At 46.5% G+C, this 17,851-nt stretch overlaps 1 protein-coding gene across 2 annotated transcripts in view; it reads left to right on the top strand.

Annotated features, from left to right (window-relative positions):
• RFFL (ring finger and FYVE-like domain containing E3 ubiquitin protein ligase) overlaps positions 1–13,955 on the top strand; it is a 62,422-nt gene extending 48,467 nt beyond the window's left edge. Inside the window, exons 3-7 of one of the 2 annotated variants that reach the window (XM_012648674.1) lie at positions 4,394–4,801; positions 7,961–8,044; positions 9,009–9,219; positions 10,448–10,471; positions 13,189–13,955. In XM_012648674.1, the coding sequence (XP_012504128.1) occupies positions 4,394–4,801; positions 7,961–8,044; positions 9,009–9,219; positions 10,448–10,471; positions 13,189–13,370 (909 nt within the window). In that variant the 3' untranslated portion in view covers positions 13,371–13,955. The remainder of the gene's footprint in view (positions 1–4,393; positions 4,802–7,960; positions 8,045–9,008; positions 9,220–10,447; positions 10,472–13,188) is intronic. The other variant, XM_012648673.1, reaches the window with a different exon arrangement.
• The last annotated feature ends 3,896 nt before the right edge of the window (positions 13,956–17,851 follow it).

Genomic DNA, 17,851 nt, shown 5'->3' with positions numbered 1-17,851 from the left:
TCGCAGGGGCAGAAGGTGAACCTGACCTGGATAAAGAACTGCATTCTGTATTCTTCCGCAGAATGGGAGGTTTGCAGCCCAGAATGGGTAATAGGATGTGATGTTAAAATGGTGATAGGCTGGTCCAAATAGTAGTTTTAGTGTCGCTAAAGTTGGTATACAACCCCCAACTGCTAAATTTGACTGGCTAAAATAAAATAAAATTAAATTTAAAAATGGTGATAATGGGAAATTTAAGAGGAAATAATACTTTTTAAACCATCTGCTATGTGCAAGGGACTGTTTTAAAGGAATTTTTCGCTCAATCCTCACAATAACTATGATACAGGTTTTAGAATCTCCCAAATCCCATTTTACATACGAGAAACTAAGGCTTAGAGTTTAAAATTTAAAAGAAAACTGTGTAAAGTTCCTGACAAATAGCATAGGGGACATTAAAGTACTCATTCTTTTCCCTTAACTTCAGTAGCGCCTCAAGATCACATGGTTATTAAATGACAGAGCTGGGATTCAAACCCAGGTCCTTGACTCTGAAGTTCCCTTCCAGAAGACATTTGGCGTGGAGTTGAAGACAGCAAGTTATAAGTGTAGGTGCCTAGTAGCACGGCCAGTGATTAAAATACAGAACTTTTTTTTATTTATTGGAAAATAAATTATTGAATATGTACTGTGTGTCAGGCATTGCCTGGGCTAGGGAGGCAGAGATGAAGAAGTTCATTCCTGCTTAATGGGGAGCTTGCAGTCAGACAGGGAGATGGAGCAGGGCACACCATGCAGTGCGACAAGAAGAAAGTGTCTGTAGCAAGAAGAGCCTTCGTGGGGGGAAGAAAAATTCTAATTTGGATGGTAAAAGATGGTTATTGGTACAATATTTTCTTGCTACAAAAGTATGAATTAATTTTGTGCAATTCACGATGAATTTTGTGTATATTAAGGATGTTTTCTCCTATGAGAATTTTTCATTTGTAATTTCATGCTTAAGTGGATCAGCATTCTTATTTTAAGGGTTTGGCATTTAACAGCAGCTTTTTAAAATGTCTGTTCTAGAAGTGATTGAATTGAAATGATTATATGGATCCTATTGTCTTTCTTTTACTTTTTTTTGTCCCCTGTTATGGTCAGTATTTTCTGAATGCTCATTGAGTGCAAAGCACAGATAACATTAAGGACTTCACAGAGAGAACATAAGTAAGATGTGTCACTTGCATTCCCTAAGTTTCTAGTGTTTGGAAAGAAAGAAATGGCAGGCTGTAATTTTGCCACAAGCCCAAATATCCCATCTGTATTGGTAATACCTGCCTGTGGTTTAGCACCGACCCTGACAATTCTGGAGGGAGTTTGGCACCCCGCCTCTTTAGTTGGACCAGTTAAAGGAGGAGGAGGGAGGTTGTGCTTGGAGCCATGGCAGTGATATTCAGATCTCAGAGTGGAAAGGGAAGAGTGGGTCTTAAGTACTGACAAAAGCCCAGAGATGAGGCACAGGGCAAAGGGAGTAAAAGTTGACTATGTCACCTTTCCCTGAGCGTCCGCCTTAACGTGCGTGCTCTCGTGTGATGTTTCCATAGTCCTTAGACTGGTAGGACTGAAAGAACAAAGTGAGCCTGACCAAGGCCAGGGAATATGGATGGGATGGGGGGTGGGGTGTGAGGGAAGGGCAGATTGGCAAAGGGGAACCAGCAGAGCACCCACGTGGCCTCCCTGTCCCTGGAGGGTGGCACCTGCCTGAGGTGCAGCAGCCAGCTCTTTGATGCCGGACTTTGTCTGCTGGGCATTTCCACAGGCATGTTGCCTCCACTAGTTCACCTTTCATGCAACCTTGTTTCTCAGTTGGTTCGAACCATTTGCTAGAATTTATACATAAGCCTGTCCTTTGCTCATTCTGCCCACATTTGTTGACAGCCCTTTTTTTTCTTTCCCTTTGTTCTCTCCTGCCACTGCAAACTGGGATTTTAGCCTCCAGCACTGTCTTCCTGTAGGGTATGGTTCAGATTCCAGCTTACTTGAGAGTCCCTAGTGAGCAGGGAGCTGCACAGAAGCTGGGTTTCTGTCTTTGCATTCTGATCTTGCATCCAACAAGCCACACACATTTGAAGAGTTTGGATCTGGCTGATTGAGCAACACAGGCTTTAGTCAAACTGCACTGACTCAGGTAATGCTCCGTGTCAGGTTCGCAGCTTTATGACATTGAAGCCTCTTCGTTTCACTATCAGTCATGCTAAACACACTTCGTTTCCCAACAGGAAATGAACCCCAAATATGCCGAAACATCCATTTTTCAGTGGCATGGTTACTGGTCCCAGAACTGTTATAATGCTAGTGTGGCCATGTGTCCTTTTAAGCCAGTCCCTGAACATTTTATTTTCTGGCTATAACTGTGTGGAGAATAAGGGAGCTTGGACATGTGTCCCTTCGCAATGCCTTCCAAGTCTTAATAGCCAAAGCTGGATGGCAAACGCTATTTCCTTTTCCCTTTGCTATGTGAATGACACTTAGATAAAAACTAAATATAACTATCTTAACTATGCAGACTTCTACTTCAGCCCTACACGAGAGCGTCTGTGATCTCAGCTATGAGAATCCTGTCTCTTGAGCATTCTTTTTTGGCCTGAACAGATTTCTATCTTTAGAAAAGAGGGAGCAGAGATATTTAGGTTAATACTTAAGTCACCACAGGATGAAAAGTTTTTTAACTTCTTAAAAGGATTAGTGACGGTGCCCTCAAGGACGATCCCAGTGTGCTCAGGAATTACCTCTCCTTGGGGGTGTGACCTCTGCTCTTGGCTGGAACAGAGCTCAACCAGATGTCACTGTGCTCGCTCAGCCTGTGGGGTGAGCTGCCGAGGATTTGCTTCTTGAGGGTTGAGCAAGCTGTGGCGTGTTGTCAGTGACTGCAGGAGTAGCTGCTGCCAGGCAGTACCAGCCTGCCCGTCAGGCGCTCTTGTCGCCTAACTGAGACGCTCTGTGCTTTCACGAATGAGAGCACCCTAATGTCCAGAGGGCTTCCCTTAGCTGTCCAAATATTTGTCTTGGATGTGGTCTTCTGCACCACTGAATTCCCAGCACTGTGAGTGGGCCTTCTTGGAGCGGGGGAGCCTGGCACCAGCCTCTGTGCATGGAGCGCTGAGTGAGAGTTTCGAGAGGGAAAGGCAGGCCCTTGACTCAGTGCTGCTCTGTGCTTGGATGCGCCTGGGACTGAGTTAGGCAGCACGGCCTGGTGGAAAGAGCATGATCCTGGACATTAGCCTCAGCAGACCAGGAGGGGTTGTCCCAGTTCTGCTCTTTACTGACTTTGAATGTAATACTCGCTGTCTCTGAGTCTTGGTTGGTTTGTGAAGCAGGGAAGAACACTAATACCTGTTTTGCAGGTTTGCTTTGAGAATTAAATGACAAGCTAGGTGTAGTTCTAGCACATAAAAATACCTCGATAAGTGTAATTAATACTAATATTAATAGTAACAATTACCACCATAACCCTTTGTGCATTTTCTTACTTTGAGCAATAAAGTGGAAAGAATCATAGTTTAAGACTTGAATCCTGGCTCTCATCATTAGCTAATGTTTCCTAGCAATAACAATGAAAACAGCTAACAGTTACTGAGGCCTCATTACGTGCCAGATATGCTAAATGCATTCTCTTATTCTTCACAACATCCTCATGAGGTAGATACTATTATCATCCCCATTTTACAGATGTGGAAACTGAATGCCCAGAAAGTTACACACCCACGATGACATTGCAAGAAATGAGGGAGGGAGGGAGACTTAATAAAAAATGCAGAGCCTTTTGATTCTAAAGCTGGTAGTCTCGATTAATATCCTCAGGTTCTCTCTGTGTCAGTAAATAAAGCAAGCCTCAGTGACATAATGTGGAGTGTCCTGTACATGCATGCATACAAATACATACTGGAGGTCTGCCACATCTGAGTGGCTGTTTTTTTTTTTTTGGTGGAGACAGGGTCTCACTTGTCGCCTGGGCTAGAGTACAGTGGCCTTATAACATAGCTCACTGCAACCTCAAACTCTTGGGCTCAAGTGGTCCTCCTGCCTCAGCCTCCCAAGTAGCTGGGACTACAGACATGTGCTATCATCCGCAGCTAATTTTTCTATTTTTTGTAGAAACGGAGTCTTGTTCTTGCTCCAGCTGGTCTCAAGCAATCCTCCCACCTTGGCCTCCCAAAGTGCTAGGATTATAGGCGTTAGCCACTATACCCAGCCTTGAGTGGCTTTTAAATCTAAAATTTGCAAAGTAGCTTACACCCTTAGATATTGGAGATTTAGTAAGAGTAAGATTGACTGGAGGAGATCCTGGTAGGCTTGGCGGCCATGAAGCATGCCACTGTCTGTCTTACTCTCTCGATCTGACATGGCTTCCTCTGCTTCTTGCTCTAAGTAGCAGACCTGCTTGGACTGTAAGAAGAATTTCTGCATGACCTGTTCGAGCCAAGTGGGGAATGGGCCCCGCCTCTGCCTTCTCTGCCAACGGTTCCGAGCCACAGCCTTTCAGCGGGAGGAGCTCATGAAGATGAAGGTGAAGGACCTGAGGGACTATCTCAGCCTCCATGACATCTCTACCGAAATGTGCCGGGAGAAAGAAGAGCTGGTGTTCTTGGTGCTTGGCCAGCAGCCTATAATCTCCCAAGAGGGCAGGACTCGTGCCCCCACCTTGTCCCCGGACTTCCCCGAGCAGCAGGCCTTCCTGAGCCAGCCTCACACCAGCACGGTACCTCCTACCTCACCCAGCCCCTCTTCATCTGCACAAGCCACCTCTGTCCTCTCGGCCCAGGCTCAGGAGCACCAGCAGGTATGGGCCCGTTTGTAGTGTCTGCCAGTCTGGGGCTCATTTTCTTCTCCTACCTGCATTGTGGGAATGGGGTGTGACGTGAAGTTTCTTGGTTATGTGACACCTTTCTGCCTAGTGATACATGAAGTGATGTTTTCTGGACATCGGACTCATGTTTTGGCTTTATTCACGGTACCAGGTTTTTGTGCATGTGTGTTTCGTTTGTTTTTAATACATACATAGCCCAGTAAGGCATTTTTAAAAGGTTCTTTGTTCCAGAAATATTTTGAGAAAACTTGCTCTTGGTTTTTTTGTTTGTTGTTTTTTAAACTCGCTGTTATCACTGTTAACTCTCCAAATTTAGTTCTGTTCCAGTTTGTCCTCTCACTTCCCTTTGCTGTGGTTCCTTAGTGGGATTCGGAACCCAGTTCCTGAGTAACCATCACAAGGCGTATAGAGAAACAAAGGGAGGGAAAGGAGAGTACCTACATGATGTGACAAGGACATGGCTGCTCTTACCCCTTTGGGAGGGGCCTGGTTGGTCCTACTGTACTGTTAGCTGCTTCATCGTTATCTTGGGGGGCCTGAAAGTGGTAAGCTAAGGGCAGCACATTGACTGATCGCGAAGCAGGCACGGAGGGTATAGAAATGAGTAATCCCCTGTCCCTGTCCTCAGAAAGCCCCTGGAAGAGGGAAGGTGGACACGTAGACCACCTAACTGCTGGATTAGAGTGGGGCTGGTGGACATAACCATTGTAAGGAGTGGTAGCATCTCATGGGTCTACGTAAGCGCCTTAGTGACCTGTTATTTACAGGGCTTAGGCAAAGTGCAGGGATTAGGAACTAGAAGATGTGGTTTCCACATGCACTTTTGTTACTGACTCGTTGGTCACTGCAGGCAAGCTATGAGCCTACAGCAGTGAAATGGGGTAAGTAATCCCAGACCACTTCTGATCTTGCTCAGGGTGTTGGGAGGCTTGGATGGCGCGATGTCACGTCCAGAGAGCTGTGAGCTACTCAGAGTTGGTGCAGTGCTAGTGCTGTCGGTTCCCACACATGCTGGGGGTGGCTGCTGCCTCTTGTTTACGATCACCTCCTTTGCCGGGACTGGGCCCCCTGATTCAGCTCTCGACAGGCACTGAGGCGTAAAGGCCAATGTGATAGCATAGTTTAACTGCAGTAAAATCATTTAACTCCCTTGTTGGCTTGAGCATGTTTTTCTCCCCATTTGGACTTTAACTATTTGCCAGGCTCTGGCTCTCGGTCTGCTGGGTCTGCTGGACAGGTTTTACCTCCTGCTATACATTCCTCCCTTTGCTTAGTTTTTGGAGCACTCTTCTCTATTTATGGGGAGTCAGGAGAGGAACTCGAGGAATTATTTTTCCCTGAAGAACGTTCAGGTGAGTTTTTCAGTGAAAATTATAAGCTTCCTGTCGTTAACCAGAAGTTTCCAGATTGTACCTACAGGTTATCCTACATACCAGATCTTACTGGGTACTTTGAGATTTTCAGAAAGCCTTGGTGTCTGCTCACATCCCCCGTTCTGGTGAGATCTGCACTTGCAAGCAGGAGAAACAGGCATGGGGAAGTTAAGGAGCTTATGCAAGGCTACCCGACAGGTCCACAAGTGAGCTGCACCTACAGTATAAATCTCCTCGTAATATTGGCTCCACCAGGGTTCTTTCTTTTACCTTTAATCCTTTAGTAATAGTTGCTAGGGAAGGATGTGTGTACAGTAAGCACAGCTGTGGACAGGCACTAGTTGTAGATTTTGATGTAGTCAGTGAGTAAACTGGAAAGACAAGAGCATGCTTTGTAGCATGAGGTCCAGTTTCTCTTTCTAGGAAAAAAGGACATACAAAAGCTGTCTACTTAGGAACAGGTTAGGCTCTGAAAGACTCCACGGTAACTCCAAGGAGACAGTCTCCAAGAAGCCAGCGGGCACCACATCTGCGTAAAGCTAAGAGAGGGCTAAAGATGTTGATGAAGACACTGTTTCAGATGCATCACACATGTGTGATGTGTGTGATCTTGTCAACGCTTAGCGTTTTGTTGTTGTTACTGCTACTTTTCATTTCCACTGTAGTTGTTGCCTCTTCTTGACTAGCTCCGTATTATGTAGCCTGGGATACATGTAATCTGGGATGAGTGGCTTGGGTCAGCAGGTGACTTTGGCTTCCCAGGTCGTCCCTTTCCTGGTGTTCCGGGGCTCTGGTGGAAAAGGCCTGTGAACTCAGCCACCTCCTAGATCTGAGCAAGGCTACCTGGCAAGTATACAGGTGCCCTGCACCAAGAGTCTGCATACCGGGCCTTTTGCCTGGACGGAGCAGTGGGTGAAGAGGATCTAGTTAAGGGGTTTGTGGCTTAAATGGTGACAGAATTAGGAGGCTCACAGTTCTGACTGCTCTTTGGCAAAACCTGATAAAGGAGTACTCAGGAGGAGCCTTTTGGAAGCTAGAATTCTAAGCAGAATGAAACTCCGACATTTGTCTTAAATAATCTTAGCCTAATTGATTTATAGAGACATTAAAATAATGTTTGACCAGCTTTCAAGACAGCTCTTAGAGTGCCCTACAGGTGTGAGCACATTTCTAGAGTGAGAGCAGTTACTGGGCAGGGGAGAGAGAGACCAGGGTCGGGCGGGTCTGGAAACCTGTCCCATCCGTGTCAGATGAGGAAGCCAGGGAGATTTAGTGTGAAGGAGGGGAAGACATGATGTGAAAAGTTTGGGAAAAAACAGTGGACATTGGTCTGAGGGGCAGAACTAGGGACAGTGGGTAGAAATTATAGGGAGGGCAATTTTAGGTCAGTGTCAAGAAAAAACGTGATGGCAGAGAACAGCGGTACAACCGACATAGTAATCTCCTTTTCACCTGGGGTACTCCAGCTGGGGTTAAATTGACGGTGCGTGGTGGCTGATGCCATCCTCGTGGTGGGCAGAACGAACGCACTCTTGTTCTAGAGGGAAGCTTATGTCTATTGAAAACTATTTGTGTGGTTTCTCTGCCTGATAAAGTTAGTATGAGAGAGCAAGCTTTGGCAATGCTGTTGTGAGAGGCTCCAGATTTCTGGGGGAGACAGATAGGAATATATTCTGGATATTGAGCTAGAAAGAGGCCCATGCTATGCAAATCTCTGGGACATTTCTGTGGATGTGATGTCACCCTTCTCTTCCCACAGGCCAATGGCCATGTGTCTCAGGACTACGAAGAGCCCGTCTACCTGGAGAGCACAGCCAGAGCACCTGCTGAGGACGAGACCCAGGTGGGGCCTCTGCTCGCGTCTGTGTCTGCGCTTTCACTGGTGTTCTTAGGGTGTTCTTAGGAACCTCTCGGCAGACTCAGGTGGAGAGAGAAGAATTAGTCTGTGCTAACAGTCCTTCTGAAATTCTGCTTTCAGGATGGAGTGCGGTGTTAGCATTGCACATTAACCTCTCAATCTTTCAGTGTGTTAGTAAGGAGTTGTGGGGTCACAGTGGAGACTGGGGAGCCTTGTGGCCCATTATATTTCCAGTCTCTTGATTTTCTAAGAGCTGCTAGAAGGCGGGCTTCTGGTGCTGCTGTGAAAATCTTGTTCTTTTCTCCTGCTTCTAACACACAGTAGCCACTGTCCAGGGTAGGAGATCAGATAATGGGAAGTGCAGGCCTCTGCCAGGCAGGGGCCAGTTCCAAGCACAGCCCTCAGGTCACGGAGCTGTAGTTGATGTTGTGCGTGGAGGAGTGATTGCCAGAAATCCACCGCCTCCGTAGGCCAGCAGAACTCTCCAGGGGAGAGAGAGAGGCCAGCACCATGCTTGCTGGTTTCACATGCTGCCACATTTACTCTTCACAGGAAGCTTGTGGGGTAGGACTGCTGCCTCTCCTTTAAGGAGGGGCGGACAGGCTCAGAGAGGTAAGCAACTTTCTGGATATTATCCAGCATTAAGTGGTAGGTAGAGGAGTCAGGATTCAAAATTAGGGCCATGTAACTTGAACCAGTGCTCCTACTGTGTCACACTCATTGGTTGGTCTGTGGCTGTCTGTGCCAGAGCACAGACCTGTGGGTCAGGAAGAGACTGTAGTCTATTTTGCAGTGCAGAGCACCATGCCAGGTACTTTTCCTCCTCTGTTCCTACTTTTCTTGAGGTCAATCACCAAAAGTATAGTGTGATGAGTGTTCTGGGGTCCTTGGGAGAGAGCTTGGGGGGAGGTAAGAGCTGAGCCCACCCATCTCATCTTTGCCGTTGCAGTCCATCGACTCAGAGGACAGCTTCGTCCCAGGTCGGAGGGCCTCTCTGTCTGACCTGACCGACCTGGAGGACATCGAAGGCCTGACAGTGCGGCAGCTGAAAGAGATCCTGGCTCGCAACTTCGTCAACTACAAGGGCTGCTGTGAGAAGTGGGAGCTGATGGAGAGGGTGACGCGGCTGTACAAGGATCAGAAAGGACTCCAGCACCTGGGTGAGGGGCTGTCTGGGTGGGAGCTGCACAGAGCTTGGAGTGTTTGCTGTCACTCAACGGTGTGATGGCATCGACGTGATTCAGTTTCCATGCTTTTAGTTGCAGAGGGAGTCACACATTTGCACCATCTAATAATAGCTGTCGTTTGTGGCTGGGTGTCAAGACTGGGTCAGGCCCCGCATGTGTTTGTTTACTCTCCAGCATCACCCTTCTGTTGTGGAGCTCAGATTTGAACTGAGGGTTTTCTGGCCCAAGTCCGTGGCCTTTCCCACCGAATGCTATCCCCTTTGTACTCACTACTACCTCCAACAATATTCTAAACAGTTGGGAGATTAGAAAGCGAATCTTTGTACACACAGTAGAAGAATATACCTGTTTTGCCTGCACCTGGGCTTTTCCTTTTGTTCATTTCCCAAAGCATTTGACATGGTATCATTTTCAGGAGATACCCAGAAAAATGTCTGGGTCTGTGGTTAAATAAATTTGTCAAAAAATACTTTATCCTATGTCCCTGTTACTGAGTCATGGCAGATATTTTTATATTAAAAGCAGAGAAGTCCTGCAGAAATGTGTTTGGCTGTTTTGAATTTGGCATTTCCTGAAACTATTTCACCACAGAACCCTCACCTTCTCTCCCATCCCCGGCTGATTAAGTTCCTGCAGAGCAGCATACTCGTTCCGTGCATGTTAGCGGTGGGTGAAGTCAGACTGCAGGCTGTCCTCTACCAGTAGCTCGGACTCATCAGAGTTAGAGGGCATCTGACTAACACCTGATCACAGACTGAAACCGGCTGACGTGGAGTCTCAGTCTTCCCTTTGGAATTGCCTCAAAAGTCTCCCTAGAGCTGTGAGGAGCTGGGAATAGAACAGATGACTCCACGTGGGAACTCCATCCAGACTCCCTGGCTGACTGAAGCCACCAGACTTTAATGCTGGCTTCAAAAGCAGTAGAGAAGGATATTATGCATATACGGTATCCTGCCACTCGGCAGTTTGTTCATGCAAACTGGTAGAATACCTTTTCTTAAAAGTAGATCAGATGCACCAGCGGGAGCTATGTGCGTTCTCAGCACGGAGAGTGAACGAAGAGGGCAAGTGTCTGTCCAGGCTCTTGGCAAGCCTGGGTCCAGTAGGGAGTGGTCAGAAATGACAGCAGGGTGGTAGGAGACTTTGCTCACGCCATCATGCCATCATCACCTATTCAGACATCTTTCTCTTTCCTTTTCAGTGTGTGGCACTGAAGACCAAAACGGTAGGTAGTTGTTTCTGTTCGGGAACGGGCTTAGGCTCTTGGCTCTTCTGTCTTTCCCCTCTTTCAACCCTGATTCCTGCTAACAGTCTAAGAATTTTGAGCATATGGATTTCCAGAGAGTGTCAGGGGGAGATTCACTGAGAACCAGGGTTTCTCAGCAGCTTTAGAAATTCTCACTCTCCCTCCTATGAAGGAAGCAGCGTGGTAGCATACCCAGGGGCAGACTGATTTCTACATCCAAGATCTGTAAAATATATAACACAGTGAGTGGTGGCATGTGTGACACTCAGTTCGTTTTTCATAGTCCTGCGGTATTCACTCAGTTCTGGCCTGGCAGGGCAGGGTCACTGTGTGTACCTTCAGAAAAGTCACTCAGGATGTTTACCAGCTTCTGATACCAACCAAAAAGAAATGGTGGTGACCCTTGTTTGTACAGGGCTGGCAGTGGTTAGAGCTGCTCTGGAGACATCAGGAAAGGTTCCTGTGTGGGACTCTCTGGGCACAAACTGCACATCCCACCTACCAACCTATGTGTTAGAGCCCCCAGAACACACTGCGGAACTCCTGACCATCTGGGGAGCCTCCTGACATCTGCCACACATTTACAAAAGCCTCAAGGCTATGTGGTTGTGAGCTCCCTCCCAAGAGAGAACATTCTCAGAGTAGTGTTGGAGCCTGCAAAGCATTCAAAAACTTTTCCAGAAGACTTCCAAATTTGTTATTCAGTAAAATGGCCTTTTGCTCAGAATGGGGTAGAGTTTTATGTCTGATGATTTCTCATTAGACATAAAAGAGAGTTGAGCTTTTCTCAATTCCCCAAAACAATCTGGAGTTCTAGACCCACCCCCTCACCTGGTACCAAGGTCAGGCTGACCCACTTGGTGCCTTCCTTCCTATTTCTGGTTCCCAAGGAGAATGCTGGCAGCTGAATTGATGTGTTTATTGTTAGTCCTGAGACAAATAATAAGTAATTGAACATTTATAAATTCCTCCTCATCTTATGTATTTGTATTAGTTCAGTGTCTTTCACACTTTCCGTTAGGACCAGCAGCACCTCAAAGGAGGTAAAGAGGTTTCACTCCTTTCACATCCAGCCCACCACTTAAGAGGGGAAGTATTTAACTTTTTGAATAATCCAGAAAAGAGAAAAAGTAGAGAAGCAACAGGGTAAGGAAGAATTTCCCTGTGGAATGGCCAAGCCCCAGATGGTGGAGGTGACTGGTATAAGGCCAGTTTTCTGTTCATGGCTACCAAGGTTAGGCTACAGTTTAAGACATGCTGGAGATGGCTGGGCGCGCGCGTGTGTGTGTGTGTGTGTGTGTATATGTGTGTTTAAAGAGACAAGGACTCACTCTGTCACCCAGGCTGGTGTGCAGCGGTACAATCATCTGCAGCCTTGATCTCCTCTGCCACCACACCTGGCTAATTTTTAAATTTTTTTGTAGAGGCAGGGTTTTACTATGTTGCCCAGGCTGGCCTGGAACTCCTGGCCTCAAGTGATTCTCCCACCTCAGCCTCCCAAAGTGCTGGCATTACAGTTGAGAGCCAGCTGGTGCCTACTGTATTTTACCACTGGCACAAACCAGTTAGTATTTATTGAGGACTCTGTGCACAGGGCACTTGCCGTAGAAGGCCACACCATGTGCAGGAGCTGTGGAGCCAGCCTGCCTGGGTTTGAATCCTGGCTCCTCTACTTAGCAGCTGAGTGCCCATGGGCAAGCCACTTAACTCTTTGGCCCCAGTGGCCTCATCTATAAAATGAGAGTAACAAGAGTAACTACTTCATCGTTTTTGTGAGGATTCAGTGAGTTAATATATGCAAAGCTTTCAGGGCCCTGCCTGGCACATGGTGAGCATTGAGTAAATGTGAGCTATTTGCATTTCCCTTGGGAGATGGTCATTCATCAAACACTTTGAGAATACCTACCATGTGACTGGCATTTGGGGGCTTTAAAGATGACTGTCTGACCCCAGAGCATATAGTAAATGCTAAGTGTGTAATTGTAGAAATTGAATGAATATGTCAAATTAGGAGCTCGTAGTCTACTGGGTGAGATACGTAGGCAAACTCAAAGTTGTAATCCAATTCGACAAGCAGTCACGGGGGTTTAAATGAAGTTCTTTGGGGGCAGCACAGAAGAGGGAGCAATAATCTCTGCTAAGCTCCTATACCAGAAGTTTCCTCAGAAGCAGCCCCAGGGTTAGTTTGTGGGATGGCACAGGGGGCCCCCATGATCCATGATTTTATTAAATTGGGGATGTGTTTATAGGTAAGCCTTGTGATCCTTAATGAACTATTCATTACAGTTCTGTCTATAGCCAAACTTTTCTGCACCAGTTTTGTCTTCTCAGTATGTTCTGCCTCAGGGGATAATGAGTCCCTAAGTGCCACTAACTATATTACAGCCTCAATTGTCTGAAAATTATTTAAGCTGAGGACTTTGCCTTAGTTCTCATGTATTTCGGATGTATTTGATCCAAAAGTACTGTACTCTCCAAATCTAGCCTTTGGAGGGGAGGAAGTTCGGGTTAAGCAACTGGAGTTGGTTACTGAGCACACGTTTTCTTGGAGGAGCTCTATTTGAGCAAAGCTTGTACACTTAGGGGTTTGTTCAGTGTATCTGTTCTCCCCCACCTCCATGCCCCCATACCCCATAAACTTAGATAATCTCCTCACTTTCCCCTCTGCCCCTTTTTTCTGCCATGTGTTTGTACAGGGGGAGCAGTGCCATCCAGCCTGGAGGAGAACCTGTGTAAGATCTGCATGGACTCACCCATTGACTGTGTTCTGCTAGAGTGTGGCCACATGGTAACCTGTACCAAGTGTGGCAAACGCATGAATGAGTGTCCCATCTGCCGGCAGTATGTGATCCGAGCTGTGCACGTCTTCCGGTCCTGAGGGCTTGCATCTGCTTCTTCAGTGCCTTACAGGGACATAGCCTGGGGTGTCTGGGCTCAGGGTTGGCCAGCTTGCAGAGGCGGCAAGTTAAAAGAAGAAATTTTGCAGTGTTCCCAAGATCAGGGCAAGCAAAGATACCATGTTACGCCTGGGCATGCCTGTCTTGCCATGGGGGTACCCCTTTTGACTGGCAAAGCCCCAAGGCCAGTGGGGACTGCTACAAATCACATGGGTGAGTCCTTATTTCAGTGATCTTGGGGTGATGATGGTACATGATGAAAAGACTTGCCAGAACTTCGACCATGTCTTTCCTCCCTTCCTCTGAGAACCTAGCAGTTTCACCCTTCCTCCTATATCCCACCCATCCCCTGGAGATGCTTGCCGTGTATTTCATCAATCAAAAGTCCTGTCAGAAATGGTTCTCTTCCTCTCCAGCACATTTGGATTTAAATTTCTGGTCTCTGGCTTTCTGTGCTTTAACCTACCTTTGCTAAAGTCTTTTGCTACACTGCCTAAAATCCATTTGTTTCTTTGGACCAAAATTGTTAGTTTACCAGACCAACTGTGGTCCTTAGGATAGAATTTGTCTTTTTTTTTTTTTTTTTGAGACAGAGTTTCACTCTCTTGCCCGGGCTAGAGTGCCGTGGCGTCAGCCTAGCTCACAGCAACCTCAAACTCCTGGGCTTAAGTGATCCTCCTGCCTCAGCCTCCCAGGTAGCTGGGACTACAGGCACGTGCCACTATGTCCCGGCTAATTTTTTCTATTTTTAGTTGTTTGGCCAATTTCTTTCTATTTTTAGTAGAGACGGGGTCTCGCTCTTGCTCAGGCTGGTCTCGAACTCCTGAGCACAAACAGTCCACTCACCTGGGCCTCCCAGAGTGCTAGGATTACAGGCGTGAGCCACCGCGCCCGGCCTCTTAGAATTTGGACCAGTAAATTTAACTCTGATAAGAAATGATACACAGATGCTATCAAAAAACTTCAGTTGTTAAGAGTTGCTTCCTTAAGTGCTGGGATTGGAAGCTATCAGTCTTTGACCTGACCCTAAGAGCAACAAGCATCTTGCTTCCAAACTGCTGGGAAATCCCAGTCTCTATGCAGGGGATGGTGCATGGATAATCTCTGCTGCTTCCTCTCTTGGGGCCTGACTTTGCACCATCTTTTAGTTCATGAGGAAAGCGGAAGTGTTGGGTAAAGGCAGTGGCTTTCTCCTTAACTTTCACTTGGTTTCTGAGCCTCTTTTTGCAATAGGCAGGAGTCTTAAACCGCTTTCCCCTGAAAATGAAGTTCCTCCCCTACTCATGAGGTTTTGAACTTGGTCTCACCCAAGGCATAGAGATTTAGGCAAAGAACCTTGCTCTCCTCTCCAGCCAGATGAAGTTCCTGGAGACCAAACACCTGTAAGAACACCTAAGAGGTATCAGAAGGTACTGAATGAGGCTGGATTCTGCCTGTGAACAGATAGCTGGAAGTCTTAATTCCCCAGGTTGGTGGGGAGTCCCTACTTGGGTTTTCCTTCTTAGCCTACTGATTTTAGGGGACAGGTCAGGGAAGAAGCATTCTCTAGACCCTTTAGGAAGAACCATGCAATGAGTAGGTGATGTTTTTTAGCCCTCTTAGCGTCTTTAGACCACCGGAGGAACCCAAGGGCTTAAGTTTGCTGGGGAAGCTTAGCCAAGCACAGAACACACATGCTATCAGGAAAGCTGTGTGTCCTCCCATTACCGATGGATGAACTGTGCAAACCCTCAACACCTGAGGGCCCCCCCTTGCTGCAGCTGAGCTTCCTGAGACTGGAAAAACCAATCATGAGTTTGGGTGGTCGTGGGAAACCTCTAAAGGGACCTTTTAATTGGTGCAGACATGCTTTTGCTTCATCATCAACCACTAAACCCCTTCGGGAGAATGAAATAATTTCAAAAAATAGTTGACAGCTGAACACTGGGCCACTTACCTCGACATGATACCAAGGCCTGGATGATTTTTGATTCTGGGCCAAAGCTTTTGTAGGAGTTGGGGGAATCAGATTTTCCCATGAAAATATAACCTTTCTGGCAGACAATAAATGCTATCGTTACAATGCCTACCAGTTTAGCAAAGGATCGTTCATTCAGCTACTCTTCAGTTCCACTGTGAAACAGGTCTATGTATATGCTACTCAGTTAAGATCTAGCAATAACTTCAGGGCAGAAGCTGGTTCTCTCCCAACTTAAAACTTTGCTGAAGCCCTACCTACCAATTTTTCTCCTAGACACAAGTTGAAAATAATATACTGATGGCTGGTTAGTAACCTCAGTAAGAATTAGAACTGATGTCATTTACTCATTTTGGAGAAAGAACTTACCTTTAAATGTTTTGTCCTCTTATGGTGAAAGTTTCCATTTAGGAAGAAAGGTGTCAACTCTGATTTTTTTTTTTGGTATCATTTTTATTATTACAACAAATAAAGTTCAAAGTCCCAACATCCCATTCCAGTTAATATCTAACCCAAGTATAAAACTTGATTTTTTAAAATCCTTGAATCCTCCCTCCTGCCCCTCATGAATCCTTGGTTTTAATTATCCTGGAAACATCTAATTCTTCCAATTATTCTGTGGCTTTTGCTGTGATTGCTCTGAGATTTCAATTGAGACTTAAGACTTGGACAGCTGACTGGTTCATAATACATTGGAATAGTTGGATCCAAACTAATAATAAGCTATACAGGAATTAGTGCTCAATATATATTGTATAAATTTGTTGAAATCTCTTGGATGTGAATGTGTTACTTCAAGTGGCTTATATTAAGATTTTCTCAAACTTGGGGGTTAAAGCAAACCCAAATGTGTATTTTTTTGTGTTACAGAGCTCTGCTTTATAATTTTGTAATAAAGTTTCAATATAGATGCCTGTTGGATCCGGTGTGAAGATGCCAAGAAGTCTTACAGTTAAGACTGACAAAAGGACTGATAAACCACAGGCTAATCCCAGGCCATGTGCACACAGGCATATTCTTGGGAAATTACATTATTCTTGGAATGCTTGGGCCATGTGGTCTTGGTCAAAATATCCCTGTTCAGTGTTGTTGTGACTTGCCCCAGATCTCACAATAATGCATCAGAGGCCATGCACTAGCCTAGAAGGGAATGGGAGCTGGATAGGAAAGGACAAATCCCAAGACCAAATGGGAAGAAACACCAAGTGAGTTCAGACATTTAACACTGTTTAGTAGAGATGGGCCTTAAAGATCTGGGTGGAACGGAACTGAAGACAGCTAGTATGCCCAGTGAAGTCTCCCAGGTTATTCTGGGAGACATACGGTAGCTTTTGGGTACAGCTATGGCTCAGAAAAGGATGGCCCAGCTTCATGGGCAGACTACTGTGTGTGCACAGGCTTGTACACAGCTGACCAGGTACCCAAGGGGAAGACTCCTGAGACTTGAGAATGCAGCCCTTGGGAGAACAAGGGTATGTGCGTATATCCACGCTGTGACTGAGGAAAGAGGAAAGAATCTTGCCAAAAGGTGTAAAGGCTCAAGGCTGAACCACAGTACTTTGTCCTCTTTGCTGTAGGTGGCTGACCTATTCGGCACCCAGGGATGGCCTCTGCCTACTGCCAGCCAGCAGCACGCTGAAGGTTTAAGAGGGCAGGCCTCCAGCATTCTGCTGCTTACGGTTGTGTGGAAGTGCATGAAAGAAACAACATGAAAAACAAACTTGTACATAGTCAAATGTTAGCAGCAAAGAAAAACATACCTTAGGAAAGACTAGAGAAGGCAATACACAAAAAGCCCTGACAGTGAAATGGAGATAAAACACTCAGGTGGAGAAAGGCCCAGGGGCTGAGCTCATTACTGAGGTGCAGCTGGCAGAGCCCTTGGCCTTGAAGGTGCACTCTGCGTGAAGGCAACCGGTGAGGGCAGGGAGGGCCGGGTCTGAGTCAGGCTGGAGAGGGCAGACCCTTGTTCTGCTGCCCTGTCTAGCTGCTTGGGCTGAGGAGGCTGGGGAGGGGAATGGAAGTCTATATAGGTCAGCGCTCAAAGGAGGAGCAGCTTTTGTCTCCACAGAGGATGGAATAAAGAGTATCTTCTTTCTGATACTAAAGCCATACTGAATGGTCTATTCAGAAACACCAGATGTTCTAGGCTAGAATCAGGGCAGTACCCACCTCTCCCATCCTTACTCCCACCCATCCCCGACATTTTAAACAGTAGGTGGAAGCCAAGGTCAATCAGATTAAAGCTGACCTCCAAGCTAACTGATTAGCCTCTGAGTAGAGTATTACCTTAGTTGAGTACACTTGGGGTGGGAGTGGGGCCTGAGGGGTGAAGGGAGGCAGTGGTCCTTGATCTTACAGGCCCAGAGCCTGCCAATTCATTGACAAGAAAAAAAACCTGAGCCAGGCGTGGTGGCTCACACCTGTAATACTAGCACTCGGAGGCCGAGATGGGAGGATCATTTGAGGTCAGGATTTTGAGACCAGCCTGAGCAAGAGACCTCA

The sequence above is a fragment of the Propithecus coquereli genome, unplaced genomic scaffold, assembly GCF_000956105.1.
Source record: "Propithecus coquereli isolate 6110/MARCELLA unplaced genomic scaffold, Pcoq_1.0 Scaffold291, whole genome shotgun sequence".
NCBI lineage: Eukaryota > Metazoa > Chordata > Mammalia > Primates > Indriidae > Propithecus > Propithecus coquereli.
The sequence above is the reverse complement of the archived record's forward strand: the minus strand, read 5'-3'. Positions and strand labels throughout refer to the sequence as shown.